The 18,674-nt window shown below is 36.0% G+C and overlaps 1 protein-coding gene across 5 annotated transcripts in view; it reads left to right on the top strand.

Annotated features, from left to right (window-relative positions):
• Rab3 (RAS oncogene family member Rab3) overlaps positions 1-18,674 on the top strand; it is a 436,095-nt gene that overhangs the window by 195,750 nt on the left and 221,671 nt on the right. For 2 of the 5 annotated variants that reach the window (XM_069818898.1, XM_069818896.1), the window contains exon 2: positions 4,540-4,637. The exons of the other annotated variants lie outside the window; for them this stretch is intronic. In XM_069818898.1, coding sequence (XP_069674999.1) covers positions 4,581-4,637 — 57 coding nt within the window. In that variant the 5' untranslated portion in view covers positions 4,540-4,580. The remainder of the gene's footprint in view (positions 1-4,539; positions 4,638-18,674) is intronic. 5 annotated transcript variants of the gene reach the window in all.

The following is an 18,674-nucleotide window of genomic DNA, read 5'->3' as shown; positions in this document are numbered from 1 at the left end:
TCAGAGACATCAAAAATGTTTATAGTGAAACAGCAATAAAAAAAAAAACGTTTTTTCTGAAGGTGACCGAAGCTCTGGTCGTCTTCTATACTCATACAGCCTTCATTCTGAACGAATATCACACAAACAGCAGCAGCAGCCAGTTGCCACATTGCAACAGCAATGATTATGATCATGAAACTTCTACGGAAGTGACGCCATGAATGATGCCAACACCAGAAAGAAAAATATATCACGTAACATTATTCATTTCGGCGAAAAAAATGTATTACGGAAAATTTTTGAACCGAGTAGAAGGGGATCGGAAGACATTATATCACGTAAATTATATACAGAATGTTGTATGTATGTATGTATGTATGTATGTATGTATGTATGTATGTATGTATGTATGTATGTATGTATGTATGTATGTATGTATGTATGTATGTATGTATGTATCTATGTATGTATGTATGTATGTATGTATTCACACTGCAAATGGGTATATACCCGGTAGCAGTGGTAACTAATTACACTCAATAATGACAATTAATAATAAACACAATTAATAAAAATAAATAATAACAACAACAGGGAGCATCCTAAATTAAATGAAGCACGATCACTTAAAATAACATTTAAAGTAAATCTAATTTGTATCTTAATCCTAAGTTCAAACTAAAACCCACGAGTATGATATGTTCATACCTACACAAGTACCTTTCAGCACTACACTTATTTCGCTGTCAACTCACTCACTGCACTGGAACTACGACACATTTCCCTGATTCTATCCTGATTTCGCCAACACTTCAAAAACATTTCACTGATCAAATACTTTGCACTGCCACTACAAACTATGAAACTTCACTGACACAACACACTTCATTGACAACACACTTCTTCACTGATACAACGCTTCAAATAAAATAACAATTACACTCTTTAAATAGTGTGTATAATATGAAGAGTCCACTGCAAGATTGATGGATGTCATTTGGAATACATTTTTCAGGAGAAGCAAATGAAAGTTTGAAATGCTTAGCGCTCAAAGCTTAACTGTGATTTTCCGATCATTACTGGACAATGACTATCAGTGTTAATGCCATATAACTCTCTATATACATTCTATATGTATTAAGCTATGCATTGACAGTCCTGGTTCATTTTCGACAAGAAAGTGACATCCATCATTCTTGCAGTGGACTCTTCATATACTATCGTCTATTGGTAAAGTCCTTATGCCTATTTTTAAATATATTTTTGGTTATTGGTATTGTTTGAGAAATAAGTAAAATTTAACATCTTGAAAATCAAAGATAAAATCAATACGAATAGAAAATTTATCTGAAAGTTCTCCTTTGCTCTAAACTTTTGTCCAATAATTAGGAGTACATCGAGCAAGTATGTTTCTCGTATGAATGAATTGTGAACAGTCTGCAAGGTTAGGCCATCCGCAGAAAGCATGACTTTTGATAATAAACACGAGGGTTATAATATACCACGGTCCAATTAATATAGCCTTCAAAGCTTACGCAAATACGAATTCACTGATGTGTAAAATATAATTAATTTCTGTCTCGCTTTAGTGATGGGATTTTGAGGTATAAGCAATATAGCCTATTGTATTAGTGGTCCGAAGTCGGTGCCTGTGGTTTGTTTGCACTAAAATGGAAATGTCAGTGTTTTCCAGCGTCTGCATAGTTATTTTAATCGCAATAATTAACGCGGCCAGAAAGGATTTACAGTGTATCCAGTTGTTACACCCTGCTAGAGGTTGCCTTCTCGTGTGTAAAAAGTCATGTAAACGGGATAGACGCCCACGGAAAATTCTCTTATCAAATCGTCAGTAATAAACCGACTTTTCTCCCAGAAAGGTTAATATAAAGTTAAAAGCAGTCCTCTTGTTAAAGGCACGAATTTTTTAGTGCTTTGTGTCAAGTAGGAATACAAGTAACTTCAATATGAAAGCTATGAGTGGGATTAATTTTCTAGCTTTGAGCACAAAGTAGCGCATTTTTATGATTTATTTTTGACGCTAAACGCTATAGATGGCGGTGTAGTACAGCAAGCAGCATCGACTGTTTTAGCTTAATGTTAGTGCTGGTATTCCCCAGCCTTTCTAAATCAATTCCTGGTTATTTATTCTTGTGTAGCCTTCAAACGCTTTTCTCTCGCTTCCACCGCAAATTAAAATTCATTGCAATGTTTCCATTTCTCGTGGGAAGGTTCAGAGCTTTCGCTTCTACCAAAGCATTAAATAAATTAGATGTAAGACACAGAGACACAATATAACCTTAATTCGTCCAGTATTTAACAGCTGTTTCAATAGTAATATGAAAGGAACTTTCACTGAGTACAGTGAAAATAACTGACTACGATGGATATTGAATTTCAATTAATTGAATTTATTATGCCATGAAACATACAATTAATAGGCTTTATCTCATATGTAGAGCCCGGAATTTTAGTTGCTAAAAGTTAATATTGTTCCTTGGTATAGATTATAAAATAGAAACCATGCCCCCAATTCTTTGACACGTCATTCCTGTCATTCAGTATTTTCCTTTTGGTACCGTTAAAGATATGTAATCCTCTTAACTACCACTTACAAATTAGCACACGGTTTACAAGATCCATTACCCAGTCTTTGTGACTGTGTTGTCTATTATTACATATCGGACTCTTGTGAACTAGGCTTAAAACCCTCCTCACGGGCACCACATCTACTCATCTACACTCAGTGTCATTATTAACTTTTAGAACCTAAAATTCCGGGCTCTACATGATAGGGGAGACTGTTGTACCTTTAGCATAGTGTACCTTTGAACATTTTTTTTTTTAATTTTTGCTGCTACCTAGAGGACTCAAAATGAAGTAGATTGTAGATAAAACCGGTAAGTAGCTCTGGTCGTAGTTTCAGTTTGATTTATTGTAAAATGTGAGTTCCGTGGACAAAATAAGTTTTTTTAGTACCAAAAGTAAACATTTCGTTCATTGATGTATGTTTCCTAACACAAAACTAGATTGCATTTGTTAATATCTTTGAAGTACGGTGTGTTACCTATCATCTAGGGAGTAATAACATATTTTAATTTCCATGATTTATTTGACTCTCTAGTTTTCTGAGCTATATTTGTTTAAACGTGCACCCTCTTGTACCTTTGAACACAAAACATCTTGAACCATGGAACATGTTCCAAATTACACGATACTATCGGTTTTTGTTTTTCTTTTATTTTAAGGTCATGTCACGAAGTAACTCTGGAATTAAAGAGGTCCCCAATTGATTCGGATGTCTTGAAGAAAGCTGTTGAAGCAGTTATTGCTTCTCCAGGAAATAAAATCTAAATCAGAGAAGCCTGCTCTGGTTTATGATTGAAATACATTTTAAATATAACTGTCAGCTTTTACAGCTATATTCCCATCTACATTGCATGTGTTCCAACTTACAAGAGGGTATGTTCCAAGGTACATGATCCTGTTGTACCTTTCAATACATTACATATCCCTTCATTTTATTTTTTCCATCCTTAATACATCTGTAAAACAGGAAAATACATACAGGAAGTTGTAATGAAATCTTCAATAATTATTTCAAGCATTTTTTAATTTAAAAAATTTCATTTCCCAAAATTAAAATATATATATAAGTGTTACAAGATACAACAGTCTCCCCTACATGTTAAATACTCAGTTACTATGACAATTAAAAAATATAATAACTAAAATTATTAATTAAAAAAATTTCGTACATACGATATATTAAACTAACAAAATATAACTAAATTTATTTATTAAAAACAATTTAATTCAAATTTGTGTTTAAAAACTCACTGACAGAGTAAAAGGATTTTTAGATAACCAATTATAAAATCTTGTTTTAAAACTTTAGATTGGTAAATTGTAATACTGGCTGGGAAGTTAATTTTTTTATTTCATCTCCGTAACAAAAAAGTTTTTTATTATTATTATGTAATCTACAATATGGAATACAGATTTGTTCTCTATTTCTAATTGCATGATAATTGATATTGGCAACTGTCGATATTATTATGAGTGTAATGAACGCACAAGTTTATAACTATTAGCATCTGTAATTGTATGACAAGTGGTCGACAATGCTCAAGAGAGTTGATTTACATAAAATTCTAATGGCTTTCTTTTGCAAAATAAAAACACTCCCAATTTTGGTACCGTTCCCTGATAAAATTAAGGAATATCGGATTTATCGACTGAAAGAAAGAAAAAATTAAGCACTTCTTAGACAATTTTGAGAAAGGTACGACACTAGTTTATTTAAAAAATATAAAACTCTTCATAACTTTGTACATATGTAATCAACAGGGAGCGAAACTTGTTGCCCTACGGGAGAGAGGCAAGTGGTTTCAGATTAGCTGTGTTCTAGTGTTCTGTTGACATTTCATCCTTAGACTTTAATCTATCAGTCAGTCTTTTTTGTGTTTTGTTTTATGTTACTTAATTACTAATAGTAAATAATTTTATTACAACTTTTGACATTACTCATCTGTATGACACGAATACCCAACATTTCAGATGAACACCGCAAGTTCCAACTTCGAACTCGGGCTGCTCGTATGCTGTCGCTTGTGGAGTTACCAATAGGAAACTTAGCCTCAGATTTCAATTACCAGGTTTGTGTTACCATATACGATATATTAATTCAACTAACAAAGTCGTATAATTTTAAAATTGTATATGAATTTTCATCTCTTTTTATTAACTATATAATAAATAACTGGGTTTACTGTAAAGGGTGTAAAAAAATTCAACGTTCACACTTCAACAGGTAACAAATTGGATCACGACAAACTCTTCCATGTCCAGAACTGTCATCTTTCGTCGCTACAGGGCATCGAAATCGTCAAAATGCATAGTGACTTTTCAAACATACACTCACTTGGAGTAATTTTGTTCCACTTCTATCATATTTTTATATTTACCTAAAATAATGTCTATTGAAATTGATGTTTAAAAGGAAATAATTTTTTAAGCTAGTTATTTAATGGTTTGAGACATAATAAACATCCATCAGATTAATTTTATAACTTATAAGACATAGGATTATGTATAATGTTATTCAAAAGTAAGTTCTCATTTTGATATGGCTTAATAAGTTCATCAAATATTTGGATTCTACAAAAATAAAAACACCTATTTGTTCAATAAGAAACAGACTTTCCTCTATGCTATAAACGGCGTTAGTAATCACATTTCTAGGGATGTTTTCAGTGACATCCAATACTGACTGTTTCAGTTCCTCACGTGTAGTAGGTCTACTAAGAAATACTTTTTATTTTACATAAACCCATTACCAGTAGTCGGCTGGATTTATGTCTGGTGACCTAAAAGGCCAACTGTTCGGAAAAAGGCCTACTAATTACACGATCACCAAATGTGTTGCGTAACTCTTTTTACATTATTGTGTATGTGAGGTGGAGCGCCGTCTTGCATGATAACAATGTTTTCGATTTCATGATTCTGCAACGCTGGTATTGCAAAGTCTTGCAACATTTGAAAATATCGATGCCCGGTTACCATCACTGTTTCTGTTTGTCCATTTTCAATTTCTTCATAGAAATACGGTCCTATTATGAAATGTGACGTAAAGCCACACCAGACAGTAATCTTGATATCATACAAAGATAAAACCATTGTAAAAATTATTAAAATGACTCTCCTACTGCCGTCTGTATTCTGAACAACAATTATTGTGTATACATGCGTGAACAGTTACCATAGCAACGAAACACGTACCGATTAAAAAACCCAAAACCATCTAAACTGTAATGGTACTTATATGCAATCAAACTGCTGATATGTACAGAAGATACAGCTGTTTCAAAATGGGGACTTACTTTTGAATAACCCTATATATCACAAGTCATCATTGTATTTTAAAAAAGAGAGGATAAGCATTAGCATTTACAATAACTGTAACGGTAGGATATAATTATATACCACTTAAAATATAAAGTTGAAAATCGTTCATAAACCAGCTACTTTAAGCAGAATGCAATATTTAACCATATGAGGCCTTAAATATTCTTCAGGGACGAGACATAATAGACAGAAAGCAAAGCATAAAGATAGTAGGTTATGGGGATGGCCTCATTCTGAAGATATCACACTCAGGAAATGTGGAATTAAATATCCTAATCAAATTAGGAACTGGTACAAAGTTACACTGACCGGTACATAGTTACCTGAAATGACTGCACCTTGCTGTTTGAGATCTGAGGACTTTTTTTTTGACAAAAAGTACAGTTGCTTACAAATCTTAAAATAAAACCTTGAAGAAGAAATGAGAAAAAACTTTACATAATTGAAAAACAAAATAAATATAAGCAAAATGTATAAATATTTTCAAATTGAAATCCACGAGCTTCAATGCACGCACTGCATTAACTAGCGGGTTTGTTCAAACATCCTCGGCATTTGCCTAATCCTAATCCAATATGCAACAACAGAATTCTTTCTCTGCCAGCGGCCCTCAGTAGGCATCGATGCCTGTGTATACAACGCTGTGCTTGTAACCTCACAAAATGTCTTTGTAAGTACCAAGAAAGAAACAATGTAGGCCTACAGTGCATTGCCTTTATAATGGACAATATATCGTAAATTTCTATGTCTTCTACCGAAAAATAGTAACATCATCCGACGTCGGTTTGCTATTAGAAATTATTGGTTTTCACCTTATCCATTGTCTCACGAAGTTTGTCGGTCGAATTTCTCTGCACACTGTATAACCTACACGATTTTAGTTCCAACATTAAGTTACGCAATTACTTCAGAATAGAACAACGTGAATAAGTTTAATGAATGCTGGAAACAGAATCGAACAACAAGTTAAATTGTAAACTTTCTACAAAATACACGTACATAATACGGTATGTTATAAGTGATATTCAATTAAATGTTCAAACAACAGACTTATAATTACATCAAGATTAGTGTAAAATACAGTAAAGTGCTGGAATTTTAAATAAATGAACAGCAAATAAGCTTTACGACGATGGGATAAGTCATAATTTTAAATGGACTATTACACTTTTACTACGTGTATACTACTTTTGGCCAATAAAACTGTACGAAAGGACGTCTTTCAACCAATCATGGCTGCTTATCGCATAATTTTATCGCTTCCTTAGCATTTGTTTGTTGTTATAACTACCCTAGCATTTGTTTCTTTGTTTGCCAACATTTCAAATTGCAAATTCTTTACGGGACTATGAAACATTCTTTGCGATCGTAATTTGTTTCCCGTACAGATAATTGACTGAAAATGGCGGCTCCGATCAAACATTTTGGTGAAGGTAACATTAGAGAAATAGAATTTTAGTAACTCAATTAATATCTATTTCATTGTATTAGAGTACTTTATTTCTTCTAATCTTTATATATTTTCTTCTGTTTTCATTACCTCCCTACCACTTGTTTCTTTGTTTGCCAACATTTCAAACTGAAAATTCTTTACGGTACTATAAAACATGCTTTGCTATCGTCATTTGTTTACAGCATAGACAGTCAACTGAAAATGGTGGCTCCGTCCAAATGTTTTCGTGAGAGTAACATTAGTGAAATAGAATTTCAGTAAATCAATTAGTATTGTACCTATTGCATTAAAGTACTTTATTTCTTCTAATCTTTATATACTTTCTTCTAATCGTGTAACAGTCAAATCCCACTCGAGTTTTGATTTTCTGTAGATAAATCAGAACCTCTAGTAAGATTACTGTTGATAAATTGTCTACTCCGCAGCTGTGGAGTAATGGTTAGCATGCCTGGCAGTGAAATGAGCGGGCCAGGGTTCAAATCCTGGTTGGGGCAAGTTAAAAAAATTTAATTATGCTTTATTTAACGACGCTCGTAACTCGAGATTATATCAGCATCGCCAGTGTATCGGAATTTTGTACAGCAGAATTTTTTTAAATGCCAGTAAATCTACTGACAAGAGCCTGTCACATTTATGCACACTTAAATGCCATCGATCTCGATCGGGATCGAACCGCAACCTCGGACATAGGAGGCTAGCACTCTACCGACTGCGCCACCCAGGCCGACTTGGGGAAAGTTAATCTGGTTGAGGTTTTTCCCGAAGTTTTCCCTCGGAAGCAGAATTTATGGATAACATTCGGCATTGGACCTTGGACTCATTTCGCCATCATATACACTTCCCTTCCTTCATCATTATCATCATCGTTATCGTTTCTTTCCCATATTTCGGGCTTACTCCGATGTAGAGTCGGTTGGGCCACCACCGAAATTGGACCTCTTGGTAGGTGGTCATTAGTTGCAGATGGTAGTGCTATGTACCGTGATCTGCCCTCTAGGCTCAAAGCAGATCGTGGGATCAGGGTTGAGGGACCGCGGTGATGACTACTTGGAAAGATGAAGGAATTCTATAGGTTATAGGGGAGATAGAAGGAGCCTTCAGAGGACATGCACACCATTCCAGCCCGTATAGTATATAATGGGCCCACCCAAGCGACCTGCGTGCGAAGGCAGTGCTCAACCCGGGCCCTATTCCTCAAGAGAAATTAATAGATAGATAGGGAAGGGATAAATAACAGAATAAGTAAAGAATTTGATTAGGCTTATTAATAGTAGGTTTCATATCATAAGGGATTTTAAGACAATATACGCCTGATAATACAGATCTAGAATAACCTAATCTCGAAATCTCTATGATGCTGACAATCATGTTTAGTTACTTATATATAAACTCCTTTGTTTTCCCGAAAGAATATGCTTACCTTAATTCCCGTGGTTTTTAAGTCAGAACTTCATAAGTTATACCTGCAGTTTTAACTTCAAAAACCTCCCGAGGGTTCGTGACATAATTATTCTAAATAGTGACAGTGAAACTAGATAATTCTTTTAAAATAATTAATCATTTCAAGTTCAATATTCTTTCGAAAGATAAACGAATAATGATCGTTAAAACGATTAATATACTTATCTGTTACAGGTAAATTATGCAAATTATTTTCTAAAATAGCCTACTTACAGTATGTTCACCTAGTCGCTCGGACAGCAAAATGTTTTTTTTCTTCTATTCTAATGTTATGCGTAGATTAGGATATAACTTGCATCAATTAGGTTTCATGTTCCGTATATTTTTCCAAGCTTATTTTGTTAGGTATAGCACAACCGTTTTCCGCTATAATTTATTACTAGGACCCAGATTTTAATGTCCTGAAAATAATTTTATGCTCGACCATTCCGAAATGTAGTAATTATATGCCTGGTAGCAGCCCTTTAATGCATGTCATTAAAGTACACCTACTCATTAAAGTACAGGTGTTCAGCCAATGACAAGTCAGCATACAGGTGTTCAGCCAATGACAAGTCAGCTTTGTACCGTTATAAAACCGCAAGTATCGATTATTCTCGGATATGCAATCGAAAGAGAATTAGCGAAAAGTCACGGAGGCAGAAGGTTATGTTCTGTTACTGTAATAATTAGAGTCAATTGTAAATAATATTCAAATAAATTCAATTTGTCATCTCATTTTTCAATTATAAATCAATTTTCAGGTTATACCAGAGTAATGTTCAACTTATTCTGTGCCAAGTTCAATGAAATTCGGCCTCGGAAAAAATCAATACTTTCGCATCTGCGCACATCTCACAATTCAGGTCAGTTCGCACATAACCATAATTTTGAATACTTTCAAGTTAGAAATATGGTAGAGCATAAAAAGTCGTATGAAACTTGCCTATAATGGTAATTAAGACGCTCGTATGAAAATTATGAAGCTTGCTTGCGCTCGTTTCATAAACAATCATACTTGCGTCTTAATTACTACCATTATAGGCTCGTTGCATAATGTACTATTAAAATGACCTTAAAAATATACCTTTATAACTTGAAAATCAATTCAAAAAGACCTCGAAAGAACGAAATTACTTAAAAATTGTACCTTCGATCTAGATCTACAATCATTTTCCACTCAATAAATCATTGCAGGAAGTTATAAACACATTCCATAGATTTTGAAATGTGAAGGACTAGCGATTGTCAACTAAAAGGACTTTACACATTGAAAAGCTCCGTGTAAAGGCCCAGTCACAATGAAAATTAAACATAACCGTAACATAAACACAGAAGTTTGCGCCCAGGCTACCAAATGGGATCATTCACAATGATTCACATAAGCATTGACATAAACATTACCGTAAGACGTTAACATGAAAGTTTGCAAACTCCAAACTTTCATCCTTATGCTTACGTGATTTGCAAACAGAACACAATCGTGGAGCGCTGAACTATACGACAGAATATGAGGAAAAGGCGTCGTTGTTATGTTTCCATGGTTACCAAGTATGTTTGCTGTTATGTTTATGTTCCCTTCGTGAATGATGATATGACTTCTTGATTTTACCGTAACGTTTATATTCTTCAGTTTAACGCTTACGTTATGTTTAATTTTCATTGTGAATGAGCCTTAATACTGACTGAGGACACAGGTGCTTACAAACAATAGCAGCTAGCATCATGACGCAATGGATTGCTGCTCACGCCACACCTTCTCTTTCACCCTTTAAACTGAAGGATGTTCCTCTTTCTTGAGAGTCTGAATCGATTAGTAACATTTAAAATAAAAACTTTATTTTTATTTTACAGAAAACGTTGACTGCACTGAACAGATGCATCACCAGACTTAAATTTCCATCTAAAAACAATTTTTAATAAGAAAACATTCTCCACAAGATGATGGAGGCCTATTTATTAAATATTATCAGCAGTTTTTACTACTGGAAAACATTCCTTAAGAGGCAATAGAAAACTTGTTATGTCTACCATTCTAATCTCATAGAAAACTATGAATAGGTCCCTTATTTCGATGACTTTGCATCTGTTTTCTAATACTGCTAGGACGATCCTCTGTAGAAAATAAACATGGCTCATACCAAGAGGAGTGAAATGAAATTATTTTTATATATAATTTACTTACTTACTTACTTACTTACTGGCTTTTAAGGAACCCGGAGGTTCATTGCCGCCCTCACATAAGCCCGCCATCGGTCCCTATCCTGAGCAAGATTAATCCATTCTCTATCATCATATCCCAACTCCCTCAAATACATTTTAATATTATCTTCCCATCTACGTTTTGGCCTCCCTAAAGGTCTTTTTCCCTCCGGCCTCCCAACTAACACTCTATATGCATTTCTGGAGTCGCCCATTCGTGCTACATGCCCTGCCCATCTCAAACGTCTGGATTTAATGTTTCTAATTATGTCAGGTGAAGAATACAATGCGTGCAGTTCTGTGTTGTGTAACTTTCTCCATTCTCCTGTAACTTCATCCCTTTTAGCCCCAAATATTTTCCTAAGAACCTTATTCTCAAAAACCCTCGATCTCTGTTCCTCTCTCAAAGTGAAAGTCCAAGTTTCACAGCCATACAGAATAACCGGTAATATAACTGTTTTATAAATTATAACTTTCAGATTTTTTGACAGCAGACTAGATGACAAAAGCTTCTCAACCGAATAATAACAGGCATTTCCCATATTTACTCTGTGTTTAACTTCCTCCTGAGTATCACTTATATTTGTCACTGTTGCTCCAAGATATCTGAACTTCTCCACCTCTTCAAAAGATAAATTTCCAATTTTTATATTTCCATTTCGTACAATATTCCCGTCATGAGACATAATTATATACTTTGTCTTTTCGGGATTTACTTCCAAACCTATATTATTATAATACATAATTTATTTGTTTTTATTTTTTGCCATTTCTATCGGATAGAGCATTTTGTATAGTTCATAAGACAGCCTATTTTAAGATCAACAAAAAATCAAGGTTTATGTCACTGTTACGCAGTTTTAATGCATTGTCGTTAAAATATTAGAAACATCAATTTTCATAATCTCCAAAACCAAACGGTTCGCAATTCATGAAAATCTGTGACGTTTCTTTTCAAACTACTTGTTTTGATTCGAATTTGTTTAGAACTGGTCTAATTACAAGTCTGGTGACGGAATAGTAAAATGACGACAATTTCGGTGACGAGAATTCCTAAACCCGTGCACTCTGTATATGCGATAATTGTCCAATTCCGATAGGTGGCCTGGGTGACATTCGTGAAACCTACGTTGAACATGTGGGCCATCCTTCCTCATCCCTGACAGACCCCAGAGTCAAGAACCCTAAGGCTTTTCTATATCATCGGAAACCAGTACTACTTCCTAAGATTTCACCCCAGCCAATTTTTAACGATTGAAAGTGATAGATGAAATTAATGGGGAGGAGTAGTGTATTGGTGTAATGGTATGAAGAAAAGAAAATACCTCAAGAAAAAATGTTTGGAAAGTCTGTTTTCTCCACCACAAATTCTATCACAATCTGATTGGAAATCGAACCCGTGCCGCGTGCATGGAAGACCAGTGGCTAGTGCTAAGTATTCTTAGAAATTGTTTCAATAACATAGATAATTAATTGTGTGTATGTTTGTGTGAAAGGTTTATATCAATAACCTAAAATAAAATAATATTACGTTGTTTTGACAAAACTACATATTCTATTTCGGTTAAAAGAAAACTGACAACAAAGAAGATAAATGGACTCCATAAACTGCAGACATTTATTGAACAACTTGTACAATTAATACAGTCTCACAACTAAAAGCCTAGTTCGTTGCTGTCCTTAAAGTTCGGCGAGAACGATCCATCATACAAATGACCTGTTTCTATATGACACAAGTACGTTAATACCCGATCGACTAGGGAAAAAAAAAAACTCGGTGTGAAATACATTAATGTACCAGTATCGAAAGAAATCCAACTAGTTGATAACAGCGTAGATCTCAATAGTAATTTCTCCGAAGTATTTTACCTTACACTGATATTAGTAAGAACAGGAGTCATTGATTTCGATTCTGATAAATATGTTCGATCATAGAGCTATGTGTTTCATGAATTTCGTTTTGTGTGTTATTTAATTTCGTGAAATAAAATTTAAGCATTGTATTTAATAAAAATTCTGTTGTGTTCGGGTAAAGGGGTATAAGTCATTTTTTGTCCAAGTGAAATTTTGTTCCCCAGATGAAACACAAGTTAAATTATACAAGTGGGTGTGCAAAAATCAAAGAATACTAGCAGTTGATGTGTTTTATTTGTGTAGAAAATTATTTGTAATAAGGGTTCCAAGTTTAATTTTCATTTATCTCCGAACTCATTTTTATGACTTATCTCCCTTTACCCAAACACCAGAGAATTATCCTCTGTAATGTGACTACTTCGCTTATGTAGCAATCCACTTATGAAGTACAAGAATCTGTTGAATTTCAACCAATCAGAATCATCCATTACTGAAATGTCGATTATAAATTGTCATTTTAGTTTTGTCTCTAAGGATTCCGAATTTGTTCCACAAAGCAATGAGAAACACCATAACCTAATTATCAATAAACTCAGAAATAATCAATAAATATCAATTTCATCAGCATCAGGAACACGCCACACATTTGTTTTTACGGACTGTCACTTCTATAATTCTACATTTCGTTAGGCAGACTAACGACAAAGGTAGAAGAGAAGAGGAGACAAAATATTGAAGAGAGCAGCAAATAGTATAGTCGAGTAAATGAGACAGTAAACAAGATAGGAGATGGGAGAAAATTAAGATAAGAGAGAAAATATAATAGAGAAATTATGAAGATGCAAAAATAACAGTAAAGAAATAAAGCAGAGAACAAGAGAGGACAAAGTAAGGAATAGGAGAACAGAGAGTGAACGGCAAAAGAAAAGTGGAGAATAGGAAACGATAAGAAGATAAGGAAATACAATAGGGAACGAGGTGATAAACAACAGGGAACGAGACAATAAAGGGTAAAGAGCGAGACAGTAAGGGATAGAGGACGAGACAGTAGAGGATAGAGGCAGAGACAGTAGAGGATAGAGGCAGAGACAGTAGAGGATAGAGGCAGAGACAGTAGAGGATAGAGGCAGAGACAGTAGAGGATAGAGGCAGAGACAGTAGAGGATAGAGGATGAGACAGTAGAGGATAGAAGCAGAGACAGTAGAGGATAGAGGACAGTAGAGGATAGAGGATGAGACAGTAGAGGATAGAGGCAGAGACAGTAGAGGATAGAGGCAGAGACAGTAGAGGATAGAGGCAGAGACAGTAGAGGATAGAGGCAGAGACAGTAGAGGATAGAGGATGAGAAAGTAGAGGATAGAAGCAGAGACAGTAGAGGATAGGGGACAGTAGAGGATAGAGGATTAGACAGTAGAGGATAGAGGCAGAGACAGTAGAGGATAGAGGATGAGACAGTAGAGGATAGAAGCAGAGACAGTAGATGATAGAGGACGAGACAGTAGAGGATAGAGGATGAGACAGTAGAGGATAAAAGCAGAGACAGTAGAGGATAGAGGACGAGACAGTAGAGGATAGAGGATGAGACAGTAGAGGATAGAAGCAGAGACAGAAGATGATAGAGGACGAGACAGTAGAGGATAGAGGATGAGACAGTAGAGGATAGAAGCAGAGACAGTAGATGATAGAGGACGAGACAGTAGAGGATAGAAGCAGAGACAGTAGATGATAGAGGACGAGACAGTAGAGGATAGAAGCAGAGACAGTAGATGATAGAGGACGAGAGAGTAGAGGATAGAAGCAGAGACAGTACATGATAGAGGACGAGACAGTAGAAGATAGAGGATGAGACAGTAGAGGATAGAAGCAGAGACAGTAGATGATAGAGGACGAGACAGTAGAGGATAGAGGATGAGACAGTAGAGGATAGAAGCAGAGACAGTAGATGATAGAGGACGAGACAGTAGAGGATAGAGGATGAGACAGTAGAGGATAGAGGATGAGACAGTAGAGGATAGAAGCAGAGACAGTAGATGATAGAGGACGAGACAGTAGAGGATAGAGGATGAGACAGTAGAGGATAGAGTCAGAGACAGAGGATAGAGGCAGAGACAGTAGACAGTAGAGGATAGAGGACGAGACAGTAGAGGATAGAGGACGAGACAGTAGAGGATAGAGGCAGAGACAGTAGAGGATAGAGGATGAGACAGTAGAGGATAGAGGACGAGACAGTAGAGGATAGATGATGAGACAGTAGAGGATAGAAGCAGAGACAGTAGAGGATAGAGGACGAGACAGTAGAAGATAGAGGACGAGACAGTAGAGGATAGAGGACGAGACAGTAGAGGATAGAGGACGAGACAGTAGAGGATAGAGGACGAGACAGTAAAGGATAGAGGACGAGATAATAGAGGATAGAGGTCGAGAAAGTAGAGGATAGAGGCAGAGACAGTAGAGGATAGAGACAGAGACAGTAGAGGATAGAGGCCGAGACAGTAGAGGATAGAGGACGAGACAGTAGAGGATAGAGCCAGAGACAGTAGAGGATAGAGGCAGAGACAGTAGACAGTAGAGGATAGAGGCAGAGACAGTAGACAGTAGAGGATAGAGGACGAGACAGTAGAGGATAGAGGCAGAGACAGTAGTGAATAGAGTACGAGATAGTAGAGGATAGAGACAGAGACAGTAGAGGATAGAGACAGACAGTAGAGGATAGAGGCAGAGACAGTAGACAGTAGACAGTAGAGGATAGAGGACAAGACAGTAGAGGCTAGAGGACGAGACAGTAGAGGATAGAGACAGATACAGTAGAGGATAGAGGCAGAGACAGTAGACAGTAGAGGATAGAGGCAGAGACAGTAGAGGATAGAGGACGAGACAGTAGAGGATAGACGAGACAGTAGAGGATAGAGGACGAGACAGTAGAGGATAGAGGACGAGACAGTAGAGGATAGAGGACGAGACAGTAGAGGATAGAGGACGAGACAGTAGAGGATAGAGGACGAGACAGTAGAGGATAGAGGCAGAGACAGTAGAGGATAGAGGCAGAAACAGTAGAGAATAGAGGACGAGACAGTAGAGGATAGGAGCAGAGACAGTAGAGGATAGAGGACGAGGCAGTAAATGGTAGAGGCAGAGACAGGAGAGGATAGGTCCAGACACAGTAGAGGATAGAGGACAAGGCAGTAAAGGATAGAGACAGAGACAGTAGAGGATAGGGGCAGAGGCAGTAGATGATAAAGGACGAGGCAGTAAAGGATAGAGGCAGAGACAGTAGAGGATAGGGGCAGAGGCAGTAGATGATAAAGGACGAGGCAGTAAAGGATAGAGGCAGAGACAGTAGAGGATAGGGGCAGAGGCAGTAGATGATAGAGGATGAGACAGTAAAGGATAGAGGCAGAGACAGTAGAGGATAGGGGCAGAGACATTAGAGGATAGGATAGAAACAATATATGACTGGGGAAGAGATAGTGTAGAATACTGAAAGTGACAATACAGAATAGGGGAAGAAACAACGTAATATAGGGGACAAGAGAGTAGCCCACATAATTGGGAGTGAGAAAATATAGAATAGGTGAGGAGGCAGTAGGAAATAGCTAAAGATAGTAGGGGAGAGGAAAAAAGATAGCGGACGATAGAAAGGAATCAGTGGGAGACAAGAAGAGATAGAGTGAGAATAGAAGATGGAAGAGAAGACAGTAGAAGATAGGAGGAGAAACAGTAGACGAGAGAAGCGACAGTAAAAGAGAGAAAAGAGACAACGTGAGAGAGAGACGGTACAGACAGGATAGAAGCACAGACATCATATGACGGTAGTAGATGCATGAGACATGATTATAAGACAGCGTAGAGGACAGAAAATGAGACTTGATTGGCATAGACAGTAGACACTTGAAAGAACAGAAGAGTAGACCGAATACAGGAGAGAGCAGTGGAAGCTGCTTATTGAACAGATACTCGTATTTATTCATTAGCTGTACACCCCTACGTCGAGCAATTCAGTTAGCACAGCTGCTAAGCAAGTGGTGACATTACCTTCCATATTATTACAGCTTATGATTGGTGGAGAGGATATTGTTTGCTAAACACTATCTCAATACTATTTGAGTGCTCACAATACACACGTTCCTCAGGGCTCCCTGTCCCATTATCGATTCCAACTGCAATTAAGGACACGAATAGAGTTAAAGGAATTCTTTATTACATCCAATGACGAGCAGACGTTGTGTTGTGAGACGATATACTTTTTTCTCGTTACGTCTTTGTATTGTGTGTGATTTTCAAAGTATTTTCTTTCAGTCATTGAATGATTAATATTTCATATTATAAAATTAATTTTCATTAATTTTATGTCGGTCACTGAAATGGTTGTGTCTGTCATATTGTATATTCGTTCTCCAATATAAAATAAACTAGTTTCGAATTCATTTAATAATTAACAACATGGCTACTTTAATATATTTGGGGGGGGGGGGGAATTCTTTTTCTTTTATTCAAATATGTACCTAATGTGATAAACTTCACACGTTTAGTAAGACCTACATCAATGTCATTTACACTATTGCCGTTTTGTTATTTGTGTATTTGGATAAAATAATCTGAATATTTTCCGCCAAAATCATCCGTGAATTCTTTGTGTTACGTATAACCATGACAAATAAAACGGTTAGTCTCATATTAAGGAGAAAATTATTTTGTAATAAAACTTCACTATTAGGGACTATACAGAATATCTAAAAAACTGACAGACAAATAAATTGTGGTAGTAGCCAGGGAGTAAAGAATTATGCCAGAGAAAGCCTCACAGTCCTATTTTAAATGTAACTTATTTAAAGTTATGCTAGTAAGTCAAAAGAAGGATAGCAATGGCAACGGAAGCTTTTAACAGTAAAAGGAGTATCTTGTGCTGACCTATGGAAAAAGAACTAAGGAAGAGACTAGTGAAGAGCTTTGTGTGAAGTGTGGTATTGTATGGAGCAGAAACATGGACATTACGACGAAGTGAAGAGAAGAAACTGGAAGCATTTGAAATGTAGATATGTAGAAGAAATGATCGTGTGAAATGGACAGACTAAATAAAAAATGAAGTTGTGTTGGAAACAGTGGGTGAAGAAAGAATGATATTGAAACTGATCAGGAAGAGAAAAAGGAATTGGTTGGGTCACTGGCTGAGAAGAAACTGCCTACTGAAGAATGCACTGGAAGGAATGGTGAACGGGAGAAGAGTTCGGGGCAGAGAAGATATCAGATGATAGAGGACATTAAGATATATAGACCAAAAGACGACGACAGAAAATAGGAAAGACTGTAGAATGCTGGGTTTGCAGTGAAAGATCTGTCATTTGGCAGAACACTATGTATGCATTCATATATTAATATTAGTTCTTATCTTAAACTATAATATTTTTACATTTAAATAAGGCAATCACTGTTTTTATCGGTGTACAAACAACAATAACTCTGCCATTGGACCAACATTTGCAGAAATTATTCTTACCATAGTAACCTGTGATACTAATGAAATTGTTATGAAATATGTCTATCATGAGCTTTCATATTATTTATAGGATTCTTTAAGGGGAAACATAGTCCCAAAGACACTGTTATAATAATCACTGATCCCACAATTTTTTAGCCCTCCATCTGAAACGTGGTACAGATATTTAAAATGATTGACTCTATTATGATACTTAATTACAACACCTTGCCTTGTCAGGAAGCTAATTACGAACTCACCTAACCTAACCTGATATCACAAAATTTAAGGAACATTTTCTCATAATCTACTAAAGATATGGTTCTGAAATTTTGTACACATTTGCTCTACATTATATGTAAAAA

Source organism: Periplaneta americana, chromosome 2 (genome assembly GCF_040183065.1).
Source record: "Periplaneta americana isolate PAMFEO1 chromosome 2, P.americana_PAMFEO1_priV1, whole genome shotgun sequence".
NCBI classification, from domain to species: Eukaryota; Metazoa; Arthropoda; class Insecta; order Blattodea; family Blattidae; genus Periplaneta; species Periplaneta americana.
The sequence above is the reverse complement of the archived record's forward strand: the minus strand, read 5'-3'. Positions and strand labels throughout refer to the sequence as shown.